Source organism: Podarcis liolepis (assembly GCF_965112155.1).
Source record: "Podarcis liolepis genome assembly, chromosome: 6".
Lineage (NCBI taxonomy): Eukaryota > Metazoa > Chordata > Lepidosauria > Squamata > Lacertidae > Podarcis > Podarcis liolepis.
Genome location: NC_139559.1, coordinates 53,446,172 through 53,464,948, shown reverse-complemented (window position 1 = coordinate 53,464,948; position 18,777 = coordinate 53,446,172). Strand labels below are relative to the sequence as shown.

The following is an 18,777-nucleotide window of genomic DNA, read 5'->3' as shown; positions in this document are numbered from 1 at the left end:
TGCTTCCCCCTGCAAATAGCTGGAAGTCCATAAAATGTCACAGGTCCTGGTGGTTAGTTCTTGGGTCCTTTGGATGCTTGTTTCACACTGGATGTCTGCAACATCACCTCTGAAAATTGTTTTCTGTGCTTACGGATAGCAGTTGGCATTTTGCCAGTTTTCCATTAATGCCGATAGGATGTTAAGTGCACAGAACTAGGTGGGCCTAATGGAGAGGCCTTCAAAAACCCAGACTATTTTATGTTATTTGCTGCTTAGATGTGTGTTTACTTGCGGGGGACAGGCAGGGGGAAAGAACTTGAATGCATGAATTTCAAAATCGCAGGAACAAACATATGAGCTCTTGGCCTTGTGCCTCTCTGAAGTTAGCATGTTCCAAAACTCAGTGAAGTCTATTCTACATTACTGTTTAAAAATTTGCTTTGGCAAATTCTATAACTAGATTTATCACTTTATGGATCGTATCCTCCCTCTACTTCAAGGCCACTTTGGCAGAGATAATCCAAGCCCTTTTTGTGCCAGGCTTGGGGGGCTGTATTGGGAAAAGGATTCCTTCTTCCCAGCCCTGCTGGCCCCTGTCGGCCTGCTGCCACCTGGGGAGTGATGCCAGTATCACTGCGGACACAGAGCTCCCCTCCCACCCACCCTCCCACCCACCCACCAAACATGCCAGCAGACAGAAGTGCCACTGGTACCAGACATCAGAAACTGCAAAGTGGGCCTTTCCAAGGAGAGGGCAGGGCTGAGCCAAACCAGAATCCATTCATTGGGTCCTGCGTTGGCTCTCCCGAGATGTGCCAATTGCTGAATGCCACCCCCCACAACTTCACCCTGGCTTTAGGCAAGGTGCAACCATTTGCTTCAGGTTGCGGATCCAGCACCCGTCCCCCAACCCCGTGCTGCCAACACAGCCCTGTTACTTTCATCACTGCTACTGTGCCCTTGCCGCCATGCTGTGGTGGCAGCGCAGGTGCAGCTGCAGGTGAGGGTACAGTTGTGGTGATGGGGCTGACAGCAGCATGGGGGCAGAGAGACAGCAGGGTGGGGAACTAGATCTGTAGCAGGGTGTGGTGTGGAGGGGTGTTCTGTCTACAGTGGCACAATGTCTCGAGTCAACCCTGGCGGCGGATGTGGTTGTGGCCTTTTCACCCCGCAAAGCACTTCTAGGAAAAATTGGGTTTCTTCCACGTACCAGGCCGATACACACCTAAAGTCAGATTGGATTTCTTCTTATAAGAAGAGTTTGGTGCATTCTGGCAGCTAGAACAGTTAAACGATAGTAACGTGCTCAGGATTTGTCGAGCCTTTGGTTTTGAGAAATGGACAGAGGGGTAGAGACAAAGGGGGTGGGGGATCTGCTTCTTCTGTGCTGTGACAAGGATCATAAAGAACTTCACATCAAGTGGTTCTGAGTATGCCCCAAATGCATGGAAGGGCTTTTCCTAAATTCCAGCCAGGCCCTCTCCCAGGGATGATGGGAATTGTGCTCCAGCAACATCTTGAGGGCAACAGGCTCCTTGCCCCTGTAGTATATGCACTTAGATTTGGAATAAGTCCTATTGAATTTAGGATTTGCTCCTAAAAAATCATGCATAGGTTAAGCTGTGTGTTCTCTATTACAGAGCTGTGAAATTGTTGGCTGCTAAAAGCAAATACTTTACCATAGTTACCTTTGGCCCTGTTCATGTTGAGAGGAGAACCGTGCTATTCAACTTGAATCTTAGCATGTGTGTTCACACTACATAGTCTTTTGGATGCTTTGAGTCTAGCATAGTTTGCTTTCAAGTCACACTGTATTTTTCAAAGCAACCTGCTTGCCTTTTTCTCCACAGGTTCTATCCTGGCCCACATACAAAAGCAAAAACACTTTAATGAGAGAGAAGCCAGCAGGGTGGTGAGAGACATCGCCTGTGCTCTGGATTTCCTCCACACAAAAGGTGAAAATGTGTTTCCTCCATTTTACAGGCTCATTAGCCAGCAGTGTTCAAACCAGACAAGGTCTGCTAACATAAATACAAGATCAGCATGAAAAGCAGGGCATTTCTGTGATTTACTCCCTTTCTCCCCACATGTGACATGCCAACTAGCGCTGGCCGTTGGCTTTGTGCCACAGTGTCTGTGATTAGCAAGAATTGGTTGACACGGTGATTCAGGGTACATGTCATTTGCAAAAGCCTACTGGTATTCATTCTGCACTTAAAGGTAACTATTGTGTCTGGTAGCCAAATAGGTTTGGGCTTTATGAAGGAAGCTGGTTGTTTGATCAAGCTATTGAGTTAGGGATAATGAGCAAATTAAGGTTGATAAATACTTCTGCAAGCTAACTGCTTTTTTTGCAGTAGGCTTTTAAAAGTTTAAGGCTCCAGTTCATTACTACAAATGTTCCTGAGAGCAGGTATCAAGGGTTTAGTGATAAATGTAAGCTATATACATCTGGTTCTGGAGTGGCAGAGGATCTGCCATGTTTATTTGTTGTGGGAACTGCCTGCAGTGCCCCCAAAATCACTTTGCTATCATTTTGCCCATGTAAAATAAGTGTCAATGAGAGTGTTGCTTCAGGAATCATAAAGCAAATTATACATTTTCCTACAATTTTAAGCATGGTTTTCAGATTCCTGCATTTTATTAGGATTGGATCTTACCAGGGTTAGATTTAGTTCCCATTGATTTGAAAGGAAACTTAAGTAGAAGTAACTGTCTGGATTCATCCCTTAGTAATAGTAGTTTGGTTTTGCTATACTGATATTATTTGGGTGTGATCTGCATTGGCTCCCAGTACGTTTCCGAGCACAATTCAAAGTGTTGGTGCTGACCTTTAAAGCCCTAAACGGCCTCGGTCCTGTATACCTGAAGGAGCGTCTCCACCCCCATCATTCAGCCTGGACACTGAGATCCAGCGCCAAGGGCCTTCTGGCGGTTCCCTCACTGCGAGAAGCAAAGCTACAGGGAACCAGATAGAGGGCCTTCTCCATAGTGGCGCCCGCCCTGTGGAATGCCCTCCCTTCAGATGTGAAGGAAATAAGCAGCTATCTTCTCTTTAAAAGACATCTGAAGGCAGCCCTGTTTAGGGAAGTTTTTAATATTTAATGCTGTATTGTTTTTAACACTCGATTGGAAGCCGCCCAGAGTGGCTGGGGAAACTCAGCCAGATGGGCGGGGTATAAATAATAAATTATTATTATTATTATTATTTATTATTATTAATATTATTATTATTATTTATGATGATGCATTTTTTAAAAGAAATCTGACATTACATCACAAATGAGCAGCTGTTAATTTCCAGGCAAGCAGTTTAATTTCAGAGAAACTGGTGGGAGAAACCATCTCCATTTATGCCAGAAATTTTAATTTTGCTCTTTTAGATCTCCAGAATATTCTTTTTATGCTAAATTAAAAGTTAAAAGCCAAGTAAAACCTAAAAGAAAGATTGAGGGAGTTTTCTTACTCATAATTTGATTAAAAACTGATGTAACTACTTTGGTATGTTGTTTTCTGGTGCCACCATAGCAACAACTTACCAGTGTGCTTTGAAGGTGGCAGAATTCCATTTGAGGGCTTAGAATTGGAGGGGCTTGAATGGCTAGTCAGCTAGAGAAATTGATTTGTGGAAATAGCATTGCTGAGTTGAATAGCTTGACTTGAGATGGAGAAAGTGAAAACAAATACTGAAGCAGAGATGTTTTGTTTAGAGTGGTTAAGGACTGAAGCTTGGAGTCAGACACAAGTTGGGTGGACTTGAGGTGAAAACAGAAGATGAAGCTATTGGTTATAATCTGCACTGAATAATCGTTGGTAATGACTTAATGAGGTGTAACAGGGCTATGAGGACATCCTTTGTTTCTTGAAGTAAATAGAGGGGGGATGTCTGCCTGCCTACGCAAACTAAATTTGTATTATTAGCTTCTATCTGAAACCACTGAGAGGTCATTGGCATTTTGGCAGTGGGGTGTGTGTGTGCTATCCTCAGAATGTTGATGACATATAGCTCTAGTTCCCCTTTCTATTTGACTCCAGGGGAGCAGTGGAAGTCCTAAATCAGTGCATGGTATCTTTAAATGCTCTGGGCTGACCTAAACACCATGGAGGGTTTAACTTGGCGCTGACAACCAGGAAGGAGTCCCAAGGTCACGATGAATGACTCGGTGACAATGCTGGTCCAGTGTGTGGCAGCTGTGAAAACAGAGAAATTTATGTTAGGGACCATTAGGAAATGGATTGAAAATGAAGCTGCCAGTACTATATTATATTATGTGAACCTGTGGTGAAGCCACTTGGAGTGCTTTGTATAGTTCTGAATGAATATTGCAGAGCTGGAAAGGGTTCAGGAGAGGGCAACCAAGATGATAAAAGGGTTTGAGCAGCTCACCTATAAGGAAATATTACAGTGTTTGGTGCATTATCATTTAGGGGAAAAAGTTGACTATGGGGGAGAGATGATAATAATGATAATAATAATAATAATAATAATAATAATAATAATAATAATAATAATAATAATAATAATAATAATAATTTATTATTTATACCCCGCCCATCTGGCTGGGCCTCCCCAGCCACTCTGGGCGGCTTCCATAAAAACCAAAAATACAATAAAATATCACACGTTAAAAACTTCCCTGAACAGGGCTGCCTTAAGATGTCTCCTGAATGTCAGGTAGTTGTTTATCGCCTTGACATCTGCTGGAAGGGTGTTCCACAGGGCGGGCGCCACTACCGAGAAGGCCCTCTGCCTGGTTCCCTGTAGCTTTGCTTCTCGCAATGAGGGAACCGCCAGAAGGCCCTCGGCGCTGGACCTCAGCGTCCGGGCAGAATGATGGGGGTGGAGACGCTCCTTCAGGTATACTGGACCGAGGCCGTTTAGGGCTTTAAAGGTCAGCACCAACACTTTGAATTGTGCTCGGAAACGTACTGGGAGCCAATGCAGGTCTTTCAAGACCGGTGTTATATGGTCTCGGCGGCCGCTCCCAGTCACCAGTCTAGCTGCCGCATTCTGGATTAGTTGTAGTTTCCGAGTCACCTTCAAAGGTAGCCCCACGTAGAGTGCATTGCAGTAGTCCAAGCGGGAGATAACCAGAGCATGCACCACTCTGGCGAGACAGTCCGCAGGCAGATAGGGTCTCAGCCTACGTACCAGATGGAGCTGGTAAACAGCTGCCCTGGACACAGATTTGACCTGTGCCTCCATGGACAGCTGTGAGTCCAAAATGACTCCCAGGCTGCGCACCTGGTCCTTCAGGGGCACAGTTACCCCATTCAGGACCAGGGAATCCTCCACACCTGCCCGCCTTCTGTCCCCCAAGAACAGTACTTCTGTCTTGTCAGGATTCAACCTCAATCTGTTAGCCGCCATCCATCCTCCAACCGCCTCCAGACACTCACACAGGACCTTCACCGCCTTCACTGGTTCTGATTTAAAAGAGAGGTAGAGCTGGGTATCATCCGCATACTGATGAACACCCAGCCCAAACCTCCTGATGATCTCTCCCAGCGGCCGCATGTAGATGTTGAAAAGCATGGGGGAGAGGACAGAACCCTGAGGCACCCCACAAGTGAGAGCCCAGGGGTCTGAACACTCATCCCCCACCACCACTTTCTGAACACGGCCCAGGAGGAAGGAGCGGAACCACTGTATAACAGTGCCCCCAGCTCCCAGCCCCTCAAGACGGTCCAGAAGGATGCTATGGTCGATGGTATCGAACGCCGCTGAGAGATCCAGCAGAACTAGGAAACAGCTCTCACCTTTGTCCCTAGCCCGCCGGAGATCATCAACCAGTGCGACCAAGGCAGTTTCAGTCCCATGATGAGGCCTGAATCCCGACTGGAAGGGATCCAAATGGTCCGCTTCTTCCAGGCGTGCCTGGAGTTGTTCGGCAACCGCTCGCTCAATCACCTTGCCCAGGAATGGAAGATTTGAGACTGGGCGATAGTTGGCCATCGTGGCCGCATCTAGAGATGGTTTTTTAAGAAGCGGTTTAATAACCGCCTCTTTCAGCGGGTCTGGGAAGGCCCCCTCACGGAGGGAAGCATTCACCACCCCACGAAGCCCATCGCCCAGCCCTTCCCGGCTTGCTTTTATTAGCCAGGATGGGCAAGGATCCAGGAGACAGGTGGTTGGTTTCACTCGTCCAAGCAGCCTGTCCACATCCTCGGAGGTAACAGATTGGAATTGATCCCACTCAACTTGACCAGACAGAACTCTTGCACTCTCCCGCCCCGGCCCTGCTCCCACGGTGGAGTCTACATCTTCCCGAATCTGAGCGATTTTATCTGCAAAAAACTTTGCAAAATCATTGCAGGAGAACATGTGGCCCGTACTGGGCCCCGATGTTGCAGGTGGTTCCGCTAAATTGTGAACCACCTGAAAAAGTCTCCTGCTGCTGTTTTCTGCAGATGCAATAGAGGCGGTGAAGAAATTCTTCTTCGCCGTCGCTATCGCCACTTGGTAGGCTCGACGTTGAGCTCTAACCTGTGTCCGGTCAGATTCGGAATGAGTTCTCCGCCACCGGCGCTCTAGCCGTCTCAACGATTGTTTCATTGCCCTCAGATCCGTGGAAAACCACGGGGCTGTCCGGGCTCCATGCAATCGGAGAGGGCGCTTCGGAGCCAAACAGTCAATAGCCCTGGTTAACTCCACATTCCAGCGGGCCACCAGGGAATCAGCTGAAAGGCCATCAACATGGGATAAAGCATCCCCTACCACTCTCTGGAAACCATTTGGATCCATTAAGTGGTGGGGGCGGACCATCCGAATTGGTCCCACCTCCCTGCAGAGGGGATGGGTCGCAGAGAAGTCCAGTTGCACCAGGAAGTGATCTGACCATGGCACTTCTTTCGTTTCGCTTTTACTTAGTGTCAGATCACCAACATCCATAGAGGTAAACACCAGGTCCAAGGCATGTCCACGGCTATGGGTTGGGCCAGACTTATTCAGGGACAGCCCCATGGAGGCCATGCTTTCCACGAAGTCCCGAGCGGCCCCTTGTAAGGTCGTGTCGGCATGGATGTTAAAATCCCCTAGGACGACCAAGCTAGGTGTCTCCAGGAGAACATCCGCCACGACCTGAAGCAGCTCGGGCAGGGAATCCTTGGCGCAGCGGGGAGGTCGGTACACCAAAAGGAATCCTGTACTGCCCCTATTGCCCAACTTCCAGAACATGCACTCAGAAAACTGGGTCTTCCCAATAGGACGCCTGGTGCAAACTAATGACTTCCTAAAAATCACTGCAACCCCCCCTCCCCGCCCACATGACCTGGGTTGCTGTGCGTAAGAGAAACCTGGTGGACAAGCAGCGGCAAGAACAGGCCCATCTGCTTCATCCAACCAAGTCTCTGTTACACAAGCCAGGTCAAATCCTCCATCCATGATCAAGTCATGGATGGCAGTGGTCTTCTGAATCATTGACCTGGCATTGCACAGCAGCACCTTCAGGCTATGTGGGTATCCCTTGCTGATTCTAGTATCCGTCCGGACAGGACCAGACCCAGAGGCAGGGATAGTCCTCAGACAACGACTAAACCTGCCTCCTCTGTAATGACATGGTCTGGTCTTAGCGTAACTCCTCCTCCTACCCGTGATCACTGAGATCGGTTGTCCCAGTGCATCCCCCCCTGTGGAACATGCCCCAGCCATTTTGTGGGCTGGGGCCCACTCCCCGGCAGCCCTGACCCCTCCCCCTAAAAACAAAATAACACCTTAAACAAACAAACAAAACCAATACAACAATACAAACAAAAAATATAAAAATTACAAAAACATCAAAATAAAAAAATAATAATTCCCCAAGCCCAACCAAACATCAATCCCACCCCCCACATACAAAAAATCCAGAAAATTTTTTTTTAAAAACATTTTAAAAACACTCTGTGCCTCTCCGGCAGTAACAACTGTCCTAGTGAGGCCTGTCAGGCCCCGCCCTGGGCCAGGTGGTAAGTGGCAGGGAGGAGCAGGGCCCTCAGGCACTCACTCAGGGAGTCTTCCTGGGCAGCAGGCCGCAAGCAGCACACAGTCCTTATGAGGCCCCAGGCCCCGCCCCAAGCCAGATGGTAAGTGGCAAGAGCAGGGCCCTCAGGCACTCACTCAGGGAGTCTTCCTGGGCAGCAGGCCGCAAGCAGCACACAGTCCTTATGAGGCCCCAGGCCCCGCCCCAGGCCAGATGGTAAGTGGCAAGAGCAGGGCCCTCAGGCACTCACTCAGGGAGTCTTCCTGGGCAGCAGGCTGCAAGCAGCACACAGTCCTTATGAGGCCCCAGGCCCCGCCCCAAGCCAGATGGTAAGTGGCAAGAGCAGGGCCCTCAGGCACTCACTCAGGGAGTCTTCCTGGGCAGCAGGCCGCAAGCAGCACACAGTCCTGATGAGGCCCCAGGCCCCGCCCCAAGCCAGATGGTAAGTGGCAAGAGCAGGGCCCTCAAGCACTCACTCAGGGAGTCTTCCTGGGCAGCATATCTTATGCTGGCCGCATGATATGCATAAGATCAGGTATGATGTGAAGAAAGTGGGCAGAGAGGTGTTTTTCTCTGTCTCATAAGATCCCGGGGCCACCCAAGGAAGATAAATGTTGGAGAATTCAAGAAAGACAAAAGGAAGTATTTCACACCACACACAATTAAACTGTGGAATTAGCTACCAGAAGATGCCGTGATAGCCACTGATTCAGACAGCTTTGAAAGGGGACTGGACAAATTCATGGAGGATAAAAATTCCAGTGGTTCTGTACAACCTCCAGTATTGGAGGCAGTGTGCCTCTGAGTACCACTTGCTGGGGTCATGAACAGGAGAGGGCTGTTGCCCCTGTGTCTTGGTTGCAGCTTTCCCATAGGCTTCTTGTTGTCCACTGTGAGAACAGAACGTTGGACTAGATGCTCCTTTGGCCTGGTCCAGCAGGCTCTTCTTATGTTCTTATGTTCTCATCCAGCAAGTTGAAGCTTAGACTGAAGCTTCATCCAGATGAGATGGAGGTGGAAATACTGTGAAGCCAATCTGGAAGAAAGTGTTTGACACGTTCTAGGTGTTCGAGGGAACTGTGTTTAGTCTGCAAAAAGAGTACCCTAAGAGTCTCAGGGTACCTTAAAGACTAAGAGATTCCATATGACGTAAGCTTTTGTGAACTAGACAGACAGGTGGCTGCAGCCAGGGGCACTTCTTCTCATCTTCAACTGGTGTATCAACTGCAGCTTTTCCTAGAAAAGGCTGACCTTGCCACAGCTACACATTCATTGGTTGCTTTGGAATTAGGCACACTCTTTTTGGGTTTGCCTTTCGAAAGGGTCCAGAAATTTCAGTTGAAACAAAATGTTATAGGGGGCTCAGTCCTATTAAAGTATTGCACCAATAGGAGTCGAACAACATCCAGGGTAGCAGGGAGGAAGCACAGGTCCCATATCATTGCTCTAAATGATTTTAGACTCGGATGTTTGAGGGATTGTGTACATAATTGCACACTGAGGTCATTAAAAGAGGCTTTCTACCATACCTCTGCTGTATTGGATCTTCTCATTAGGAGCATTCAGAGTACGGAATTCACTGTTCCAGGCATGCTTCTCCACTTCTTTCAGCGTGTAGAGATAGCCAGTTAAAAAGATTACATTTCAATATTTTATGGTGCTGTTCAATGTTTTGTAGTTTTATTGTGTTTTATTCTTAAATCGATACTAAGCCATAGGGAGACTGTGATTTCAGTGGAAGATGTAGGGTATAAATATTTTATATAAACCAAATAGTGAGTTAGGAGTAGTATGAATGCTTGCTGATCGCGAATTCTGTGGCTTGTTTCTTTTTAAACTGTCCATGGAGCTTGCTGCTCACTGGAGGAGAGAAATGGCAAGAGTAGTGATGCCCTGCAAAAGACTTTACATGCAGAGCTGTTAAAATTATGTTTTGGGAAAGAAGCCATGCAGTGGGAATATGTGTTTCTGGAATCATCTACTGCCATATCTCTTGCTTTTTGTCATTTAGTTTATGGTTCCACTGTGTACTATTAACATCTTTATTAAACAATAGCATGCACAATATTAAACAGGAAAGTGAAGCAATTGTTGCAATTCAGCACTTAATCATTTTGCTGTTTAAAATTATAGAAATCTCAGAAGGTGAGAGAGGCTTGTTTTTCATCACCTTGCTGCAGTAGAAAGCTTGTTTTTTCCCCCTTGCTGCTTTTTAGACGTAAGACACTGTATTAGTGTTGTGCAGAAAGTTCCAAAGTAAACTTTTTTTTCAGTACATATTTTTCTTAAACATCCGAGCAGTGCTACATACTTTATACAACATGAGGATTTCCTGTGGTGGGTTCAAGCCTCCCAGCAAAGCCCCTTTCTATTTAATTTAGTGTCATGAAAACTACTGCAGCGTGGCTCTTTTCCATGCTGCTTGGAAATGTCAGAAGCCTCTGGTCACATGGAAGGAGATGATGCCCTGTCCTCATCTTACATTGGCACTGCCCTTCTCAGAAATATTGATCAGTGCTGGCAGGGAAGGAGGCATGGCGTGGGCTCCATCCCCATGTGACTGTGGCCATTTAGGGCTGCTCAACCTGGTTGACTGTACCCTAGTATCCTGGTTTGGCACACAGTGCAGCTTGCAACCCGCTTGATTACAGCTTCAGCCTGTATGTTAACACCAAGAAGCAAATGCCGTTCTTTTCTTTTAAGTTTGACACAACTCACTTCTTCTTGTTTTATATGTTAGGTATTGCTCACCGAGACCTAAAACCTGAAAACATATTGTGTGAATCTCCCAGTAAGGTACATCATTCTTTTGTGATACTCTTTTGGTTGTTGTTAGGTGGATTTCAGGGTTGAGTAAATTAGTTTCTGGTTTTTCTCCTTCCCTCGTTTCAGGTGTCGCCAGTGAGAATTTGTGACTTTGACCTTGGAAGTGGGGTGAAACTCAACAGCGCATGTACTCCAATCACTACTCCTGAGCTGACCACTCCAGTATGTAGACTACTATGTATTAGATATACTCTTGAAATGCAGGGAGAAGGATGGGCATCTTATCTGTGACACTTAATCTTTTGTGCCCCAAAGTTGCACAAATGTGCATAGTAATCAAGTTGCAGTTCAGCAGCATTGCCAAAGGTGGAACTTGCAGATACCATATGGTTGGTGCCCCAACAGCTTCATATTTTTTAAAGGGCACTCAAAGTAAACTAGTCTTTTGCAGGGCAATTGTTCTTAAGTTATGTGAAGTGTGTATAGCAGACCTCACCCAACTTTCAAATCTGCATGCTCAATTTTTGCAGCTAAAGGAGACAGTTTCCTACATAGTAATAGTTCTAGTATGTATGACGTTGCACAAAGTCTGGCTTCAAAAGAGGTGCTTGAGAGGTGTCTTAAATGTGCTTCCTCTCTCCCTCTCCCTCCAATCTCTGCAAAGAAATGTAACATCACATTCATGAGATCTGCTTCCAGTTTATGGGACCAAACTGCCGCCCAGCCATTTGCAGGAGGGCCTCTGGGTCACAAGACTGGCGTATGTGACTGGTAGCATGTAAAAATGACACATTATGGAGAAGGACTTAAATGCTGCATAGGAGAATAGGAAGCAGCATTAGACTAAGTCAGACTTTTGGCCTATCTAGCTCAGTCTTGCCCTCACAAGAAGTAGCCAACAATGGTGCCCCTCCAGATGCTGTAGGACTACAGCATCCATCATACTTGATCTTTAGTCGCTGTGGCCAAGGCTCATGGGAATTGTAGTTTAATAACATCTGGAAGGCACCGTGTTGGCTACCCCTGGTCTGCACTCACTGGCAGCAGTTCTCCAGAATTCAGGATGGAGACTTTTTGCAGTCTCGCCTGGTGATGCCAGGGATCAAATTTGCATATGTAACCCGTGTGCTGTACCATGGAGACTATGGCTCTTCCTCAAGCCAACGTTCAAGGCTGCATTTAATTGGTAGACATGGGCATGTGGGAAGTTTCTGCTGCACCATAACACAGTTTTACTGGAGGCAAGTTAACCAATCATTAACATTATATTGATAATGCTAATATTTCACCATCCTTTTAGGGGAATATTGATTTTAAGGGTTTAAGAGAACCAGCTGCAAAATGAACGTGTTTGATCTGAAAGGCATTAACTTCGTTAGTATTAAATAATACATGTGTTAATATAGCACCACCAATGTGTTGGGTGTTTTAACAAAAAGAAAGGCCTTGAGGAACTTGCAATCTAAAGTTTGATATGGGATAAAATAGAGGGAAAAGGAGAAAGTTATAAATTTGGGTAAACATGGGGGGGCAATGAATATGCATTCAATTACATTTCAGCTTATGGCTTCACAGCATCAGTGGTATTGAATGAGAGAGAGAGAGAGAGAGAGAGAGAGAACGAGCAAGCTGTTTGGGGAGGTTGTTCCAGACATAATGGGCATGAAAGAAGAATGAATAGAATGATTTAAGGGAGCAGGAAACCTGAAAAAAATGTAGAATTGCGGAAGCAAATATATACACACTTCATATTTGCAAGTCCAAAGTATTGCAAGAATGGATTATGTCACCACATTAACAATTTCTTACTGTGCAGAAATAGTCTAAAATTGTGCTTTTTCAAATACCAATGTGATGTGAAATAATTGTATTCACACTTTCGTACACTGCCCTGGAATCTGTTGATAAAGGGCAGTTAAGCAATATTTTTAATGAATAATTACTGAAATAGCTAAGAATTAAAATCCTTCATGATATCATTTGCTTCTGCATAAGTCTTGCTGTTGCCCAGCAACTGTTCGGTATTTTATTGCCAGAGTTGTGGGCGGCAAACCAGCAATCTCATGCTTATTTGCAAGGAGTGTGAAATTTGCAATGAGTGAAAATCATTGGTTTTAAACGTGTTGGCTTGGTAGTGTGTTATGAGTGTGAATTAGACTTACGCTACAGATTTGTTCCTGGTGTTTTGGAGTCTGCGTTTGCCTGCCTTGGAGTGAATGATTTGCAGTAGATTGAATTTCCAGATTGTTAACCATCTGCATCTGTGGTAAAGTAGGTGGTTAACAGGGCAAGTACTGAGTACTTAGTTCCCTCCTGACCACTATCCTAGCATCCACCTATCACCTGGCCATTATCTTGCCTTGGATTTCCTCAACTTTGTATTCAAAAGTATAAGTAGAAGAACTCCCTGTGCTGGGTTTATACTCTGCCAGCTTTGTATGAAAAGGCTGGATATTCAGAGAGCCATGAGGTTTCAACAGTTTTGTGAAAAATAATAATCTAATATGGTAACATTAAAGAAAAATGTATTTAAATGGTCTAAAAACAGCAACCACCAAGCACAGGAGCATCTATTGATCAGTATGTTTTAGATGCTCCTTTGAAAACTAAAGACCTGGGGCAGTTAGCAGACGTTTTTCTGTCACTTTCATTTGGCTTGGTTTTTGTTTTTGTCTTAACTCTCTCATATGTGCTTTGCTAGTGTGGTTCTGCAGAGTACATGGCCCCCGAGGTGGTGGAAGTCTTCACAGAAGAAGCCACATTCTACGACAAGCGCTGTGATTTGTGGAGTTTGGGTGTGATCTTGTATATCATGCTCAGTGGGTACCCGCCGTTTGTGGGGAACTGTGGCGCAGACTGTGGCTGGGACAGGGGAGAAGCCTGCAAAACTTGCCAGGTAACTAGAGAAGTATGTTGGGCATGTGTGGAGGAAGGTAGCAGCAATTTCCACCCCTGCACATCTTCAGAAGTGATTTGATTGGAGAAGGGCTATATGTTGTTGCCCTCGAGACATGCAGAGTTCAATTCTAAAGCTGTGATAGCGAATACTGTTTGCTGCCCATAACTCCTTTGTCGCAAAGGGGTGGGATATGGATTCAGTTAATAAAGACCAGCGATGCTAGTCTTCCATCAACATTCAGGAATATAGGGCTGTAAGGATTTTAAGGTGACTTGGGTCATTCTGTAAAAGGTTGGAAATGAAAGTTTTAAGTCGTCAACGTAGTATATATATGTATGTGTGTGTGTTCATTCCAGAGCAAGCTGTTTGAGAGTATCCAGGAAGGCAAGTATGAGTTTCCTGAAAAGGACTGGTCTCATATTTCCAGTGATGCTAAGGATCTCATCTCAAAGTTACTGGTCCGGGATGCCAAGGAGAGGCTTAGTGCCGCTCAGGTTCTACAGCATCCATGGGTACAAGGTGTAAGTACAAGGTGTAAGCCTTTCAACAACATTTATTTATATAGCATCAGTAATAAGCGCAGGTTTCTGCACAGGATATATCTTTGTCATGTACTAGGCTATAAAAGTGAATAGTGGTTGAGCCTTGAGCCACGTGGCTCATGTTTTAGCAGCCGCTAGTAAAGGCCTAAATTATTTCCATGCATCCTCAATATCCACCGTAGCCTGAATGGGGATTTTAGCGAGAGACTAATTCTAGGTTCAATTTAGGAAGAACCAGGTTCTCCTTATGTTGATATGGGCAAAATGCAAAGTCTTACGTATTTTGTTCTTGTGATCTCTCTATTTCTATGTTCATTGCCTGTACCTGACTATCTAATTCACCTGAAATTTTATCTGCTTATAAATGGTCATTCCATATAGTGAACTCTGTAAGGATCCATTTTTCTGCTAAGGATCCTCAACTAATCTTGTATCCTTTCCATTGTGTGCAGCATGCTTCTGAAAGAGGACTGCCTACGCCACAGGTTCTCCAAAGGTAACCTTTCCTGAGCTTCTCACACAACTAGATGAAAGGGTGGTTGTCGGGTGGATCCAATCAAATCAGGGGAGTTTAGGGACAAAGTAGTGGGCTGCATTAGTCAGAAGAGCTCTTTGCCAAGAGCACGTGACTTCCATTGTCTGAAGGACTACCGCTTACTGTGGTTCTTACTTTCTTTGGAAATTAATCACAGAACTTAACTTAGTTATGTATAAGAGAGGCAGTGAAGAGACAACCTGTACCTTTCTGCCAGTTTTAAGGTCTCAACTGAAATTTTCCTTCCCCACCTACAGGAACAGCAGCACGAAAGAGCTGACTCTCTTTGCAGCTGAGGCCATTGCCCTGAACCGTCAGCTCTCCCAGCACGAGAATCAGCTCAGTGAAGAGCAAGAAAGCATCACCCAGGCCCTCTGCTCCATGAAGCTTTCTCCCCCCTCCAAATCCCGCCTTGCCAAACGCAGAGCCATGGCTCAGGCCACGAAAAGCAGCGACTTCCAGCCTGCCCCGCATGCAGCCCTTTGATGTACATTTCCTGTTTGCCAGAGTTGGGGGTCAGCTTTTGTATGGTCATTTTAAAGAACTCATGGGTGCATCAGTGTTTTAAAAAGACTTTTTTCCCAACGAAGTTTATGATGAAGTGATTTAAGGGACTATTTCCTTGGGATTTTATTTTTATTTTTTAATGAATGTGTTGAATTATATGATGTTCTTAAATGACATTGCTGCTGTGTTACTGACACAACAAACCACAAAAGGCAATGTTTGCACACAGTGTTCTGCAACCAGAAGATAAATCTCTGCTACCAGCCCTGTGAATAGTGGAAATATGGCTTGGAGTTCACTGGCTCCCGAATGAGCTTAAAATAGTTGCACAACACCAGATCTCTACCTACAGTCACCAAATAATTATGTGGACCATCCTTTAGGAAGCTTTGCTTATCTGCATTTTTAGCTTTCTTTGCTATAAATTCTGAGTTTGAACTAAATGAACAAACTACTTACCTTTGGTGGTCACTTTCTGTAGTACTTGTAACTTATTAGGGGCCTTATACTTGCCTGGATGTCTGCTCATGTGACATTCAGAAGGTTCAAAGCATGTTTATTTCATGCAGAGATAATATCATCAGAACTGGGTCATTTCCACCCTCACATCAAAATAACGTTTTGACCTGTTACAGGTTACATCTTAAAAACTGTTGTCAAAAATGAATTTTGAAACCAGCCCTCGGGATGTAAATACTTCCTATCCTCAGTAACACCTTCCTTCCTGTTTCGTTGTTGACATTTCCAGGTGATCTACTTTTGCAATTGCTTGAAGCGATGGGTTTAATTCTTTATAAACCATTTCCACAAGGAATGTACCTTTTCATTATAAGCTACAGAAAAGATCAAAATGTTACTACTCCTGTGTGAGCACCACTGCAAAGCTTCCTGTGGTGGTGGTCTACACAGAAATGGGAATGTCTGAAAGCTTGTAATTATGTGCACTCTAGTGGCATGTAGCACCGTGACAGGGCACTGCTTGTGCGGTCTGCTTTGTGTGTTTGGACGGGTGTTAGCAGTGGTGTCAAAGCTTCTATGTGCAGTGCCACCACAAGGAAGAGCTTCCTTCACAGTGCCCACATCATGACCGCAATTTGGACTGGTCCTGATTTGGGGAGTGATGAGGTACTCCCCTAGCTCCTTGCTTAGATATTTCTCCTGGCTGGCTAAACTAATCCCATGATTGTTTGCTTCAAATGAGGTTTGTGTTGTAGCATGCTCTAATTTTAAACTTCGTCATCTTCCATTTGTGCATAATTGTTTTCACCATCTCCAACCACCTTAGAAGCACTTAATTGTTTGCTTGTACAGTGTTCCTCCAGGTTAGCAACGTAATTTCTAAGTGCAAGTTTGGTGAAAAGTCTTTTTTTAGTAAGCAGAAAGATAAACCATTGAGATGGGTAAACCAACATGGGGCTGCCCTTAATTTGGGTCATGGTGGGTTCTAGCTGTCGAAATATACATTCCATACTTATTTACGGATATATAGTTGAAGGTGGAACAGGGGAGTCTGCAGGGTTTGTATATGCCATTTTTTGTAGCACACATTTTCTCATGGTCACCTGTGACTTCTTAGCCAGCTGTTGCTCTGTCTGCATCCCTTCCCATATTATCTCAGACAAGAGAATTTTTTGGAGTAGGCTTGGATCATCTCAAGCCTTGCAGGCTCCAGTGCAATGAGCTTTTGAGTGGGTTTGTGGCAATATAAGTGATGGGAGTAACATCAGATTGTTTTTTAAATTAAGTATACCACTGAGGATTAAGTTGGTGGTTTGAAAATCACCTGTGGTCCCACAATAGTCTTATTTTAACACAAAGCTAGTGACTTCATCTTCAGTATTTTAAGAAGCCTTGCTTTATTGGAAGTGCTAAGGCTGTTCACCTCAGGAAATTCAAGAAGATTATTTAAATTTGCTTGTAGCTGCTGAAAATTTAGGCCAGGGAATTGTGAAAAGTGGGAAGAATCTAACTTTTAAAAGATCAGTGTTCATGTTGAAGGAGCAGGAGATGGAACAAAGTCAACATGCTAAAAGGATCTGAATCTCAGTTATCCTAACTCAGCCTGCCTATCTTCACGTTTTGCCTTTAAATAAAAGTTATGTATTTATATGCTTTTATTATTACTGCCTATGAAGAATGGCTACACTTAAGGTCTTTTATACATTGTACCATTAGTGAAGGTTATTAATTATATTATTATATACTGTGGTTTTTAAATGTACTTTAAGCTGTTACAGTTTTAACGTGCTCCATAGCTAATGGTTTTTAAAGGCATTGGAAAACTCAGGAAGAAATCTCCCTATGTATGTGACACATTAATAGCGTACTGAGAATTAAACTTACCTCATCTCTAAACTGGGTTGTTGTGGTTTGTTTCCTTTTTACTATTTGAATTACTCTACAGATCCCCTTTTCTCAAACTGGATGTAACGTTGCAGTCCTATACAGTAGTATGTGCCATTTAGTTCAGTGGAGCTTAATTCTAGGTGTAGAAATGTTGCCTTAGAAATGCAGAGATTCTCTCACAGTAGAGTAGATGTCTAAACAAAGGGAATAATCCCTCCTCACAAGCAGCCCAAGGAGCACTGAACATGCTAAGTGACAACCTGGAACTCGCCGAGTGAATTGACCTCCTTGGACCCCTTATATTTTAAACTATCGTGGAGCATGTTGTGGCTGGCTGGCCAGAATCTTGAGCAACAGGAGGTAAGGATACACTGCAACACTTTGCTTCTGTTTCTGTTAGTTTCAATCACTATTTTCAGCCCTGCAGATGAAATTATAACTTGATTATATATTGCTTTCTTCTTGCCTAACTCACCCACTAAAACATTTCTTGCTGTGTGTGAGAGAGGGAAAGCAAGTGCAAATAATCCAACAAATAAATATTGGAGTTTGTATTCCCGCAGTGCAAGAATTCTGCAGTGTGTCTGCATGGGTTCTTTACTATCAGTATTCTTAAACTGGATAATTCATTCTTTAGCTTAAACAAAGCTCTAAGAAAACTCCCTTTCCTCCTCTCCCCTATTGCTGGTATAAAAATAATCTATTGATCTTAGACCCATGTGGGTATATTTCCCCCAGAGACACTAATTTTGTGTATGATCATTAGAAAAGGGGCTGTTTTGCAAATTAGTTTTTTTAGAAAAGATCTGCCTGTTTAATTCTCAAGGCTTTTCTTTTGGACTATTGCTGTAGTAAGGCACAAAACATCTTTGGTTTCTTTAGGAACCTGCTACCATGGCAACTGAAGGCTTGACAATTCTGAAGAAGCATATGTTGGTGCCCACTCTCAGAGCTTCCACTTTACTGCTTACTATTTCATTTGTTCCTTTCATTTATTATTTGCCACTAATCCAATAATAGAGACACTGCAGTTTTGGGTATATGATTAAGAAGGCTCAGTCTTAGAAACGGGTAGCCTTCCATCTCTTGGCATTACCTCTTCTGCCAATAGGAGCAACAGCACAACAATGAATTATTCACAGATGACAGAGCAGTCTTGAGTGGGGCCAGGGACCACAGCATCCACAACCCTGCTGGACAGGACAGAAGAGGCAGTGTTTACTTTTTTGCTGCACCAGC

At 44.6% G+C, this 18,777-nt stretch overlaps 1 protein-coding gene across 3 annotated transcripts in view; it reads left to right on the top strand.

Annotated features, from left to right (window-relative positions):
- MKNK1 (MAPK interacting serine/threonine kinase 1) overlaps positions 1–17,547 on the top strand; it is a 42,236-nt gene extending 24,689 nt beyond the window's left edge. For all 3 annotated transcript variants that reach the window (XM_083509694.1, XM_083509693.1, XM_083509692.1), the window contains 7 exons: positions 1,833–1,937; positions 10,684–10,739; positions 10,836–10,931; positions 13,411–13,605; positions 13,965–14,129; positions 14,603–14,646; positions 14,943–17,547. In XM_083509694.1, the coding sequence (XP_083365820.1) occupies positions 1,833–1,937; positions 10,684–10,739; positions 10,836–10,931; positions 13,411–13,605; positions 13,965–14,129; positions 14,603–14,646; positions 14,943–15,171 (890 nt within the window). In that variant the 3' untranslated portion in view covers positions 15,172–17,547. The remainder of the gene's footprint in view (positions 1–1,832; positions 1,938–10,683; positions 10,740–10,835; positions 10,932–13,410; positions 13,606–13,964; positions 14,130–14,602; positions 14,647–14,942) is intronic.
- The last annotated feature ends 1,230 nt before the right edge of the window (positions 17,548–18,777 follow it).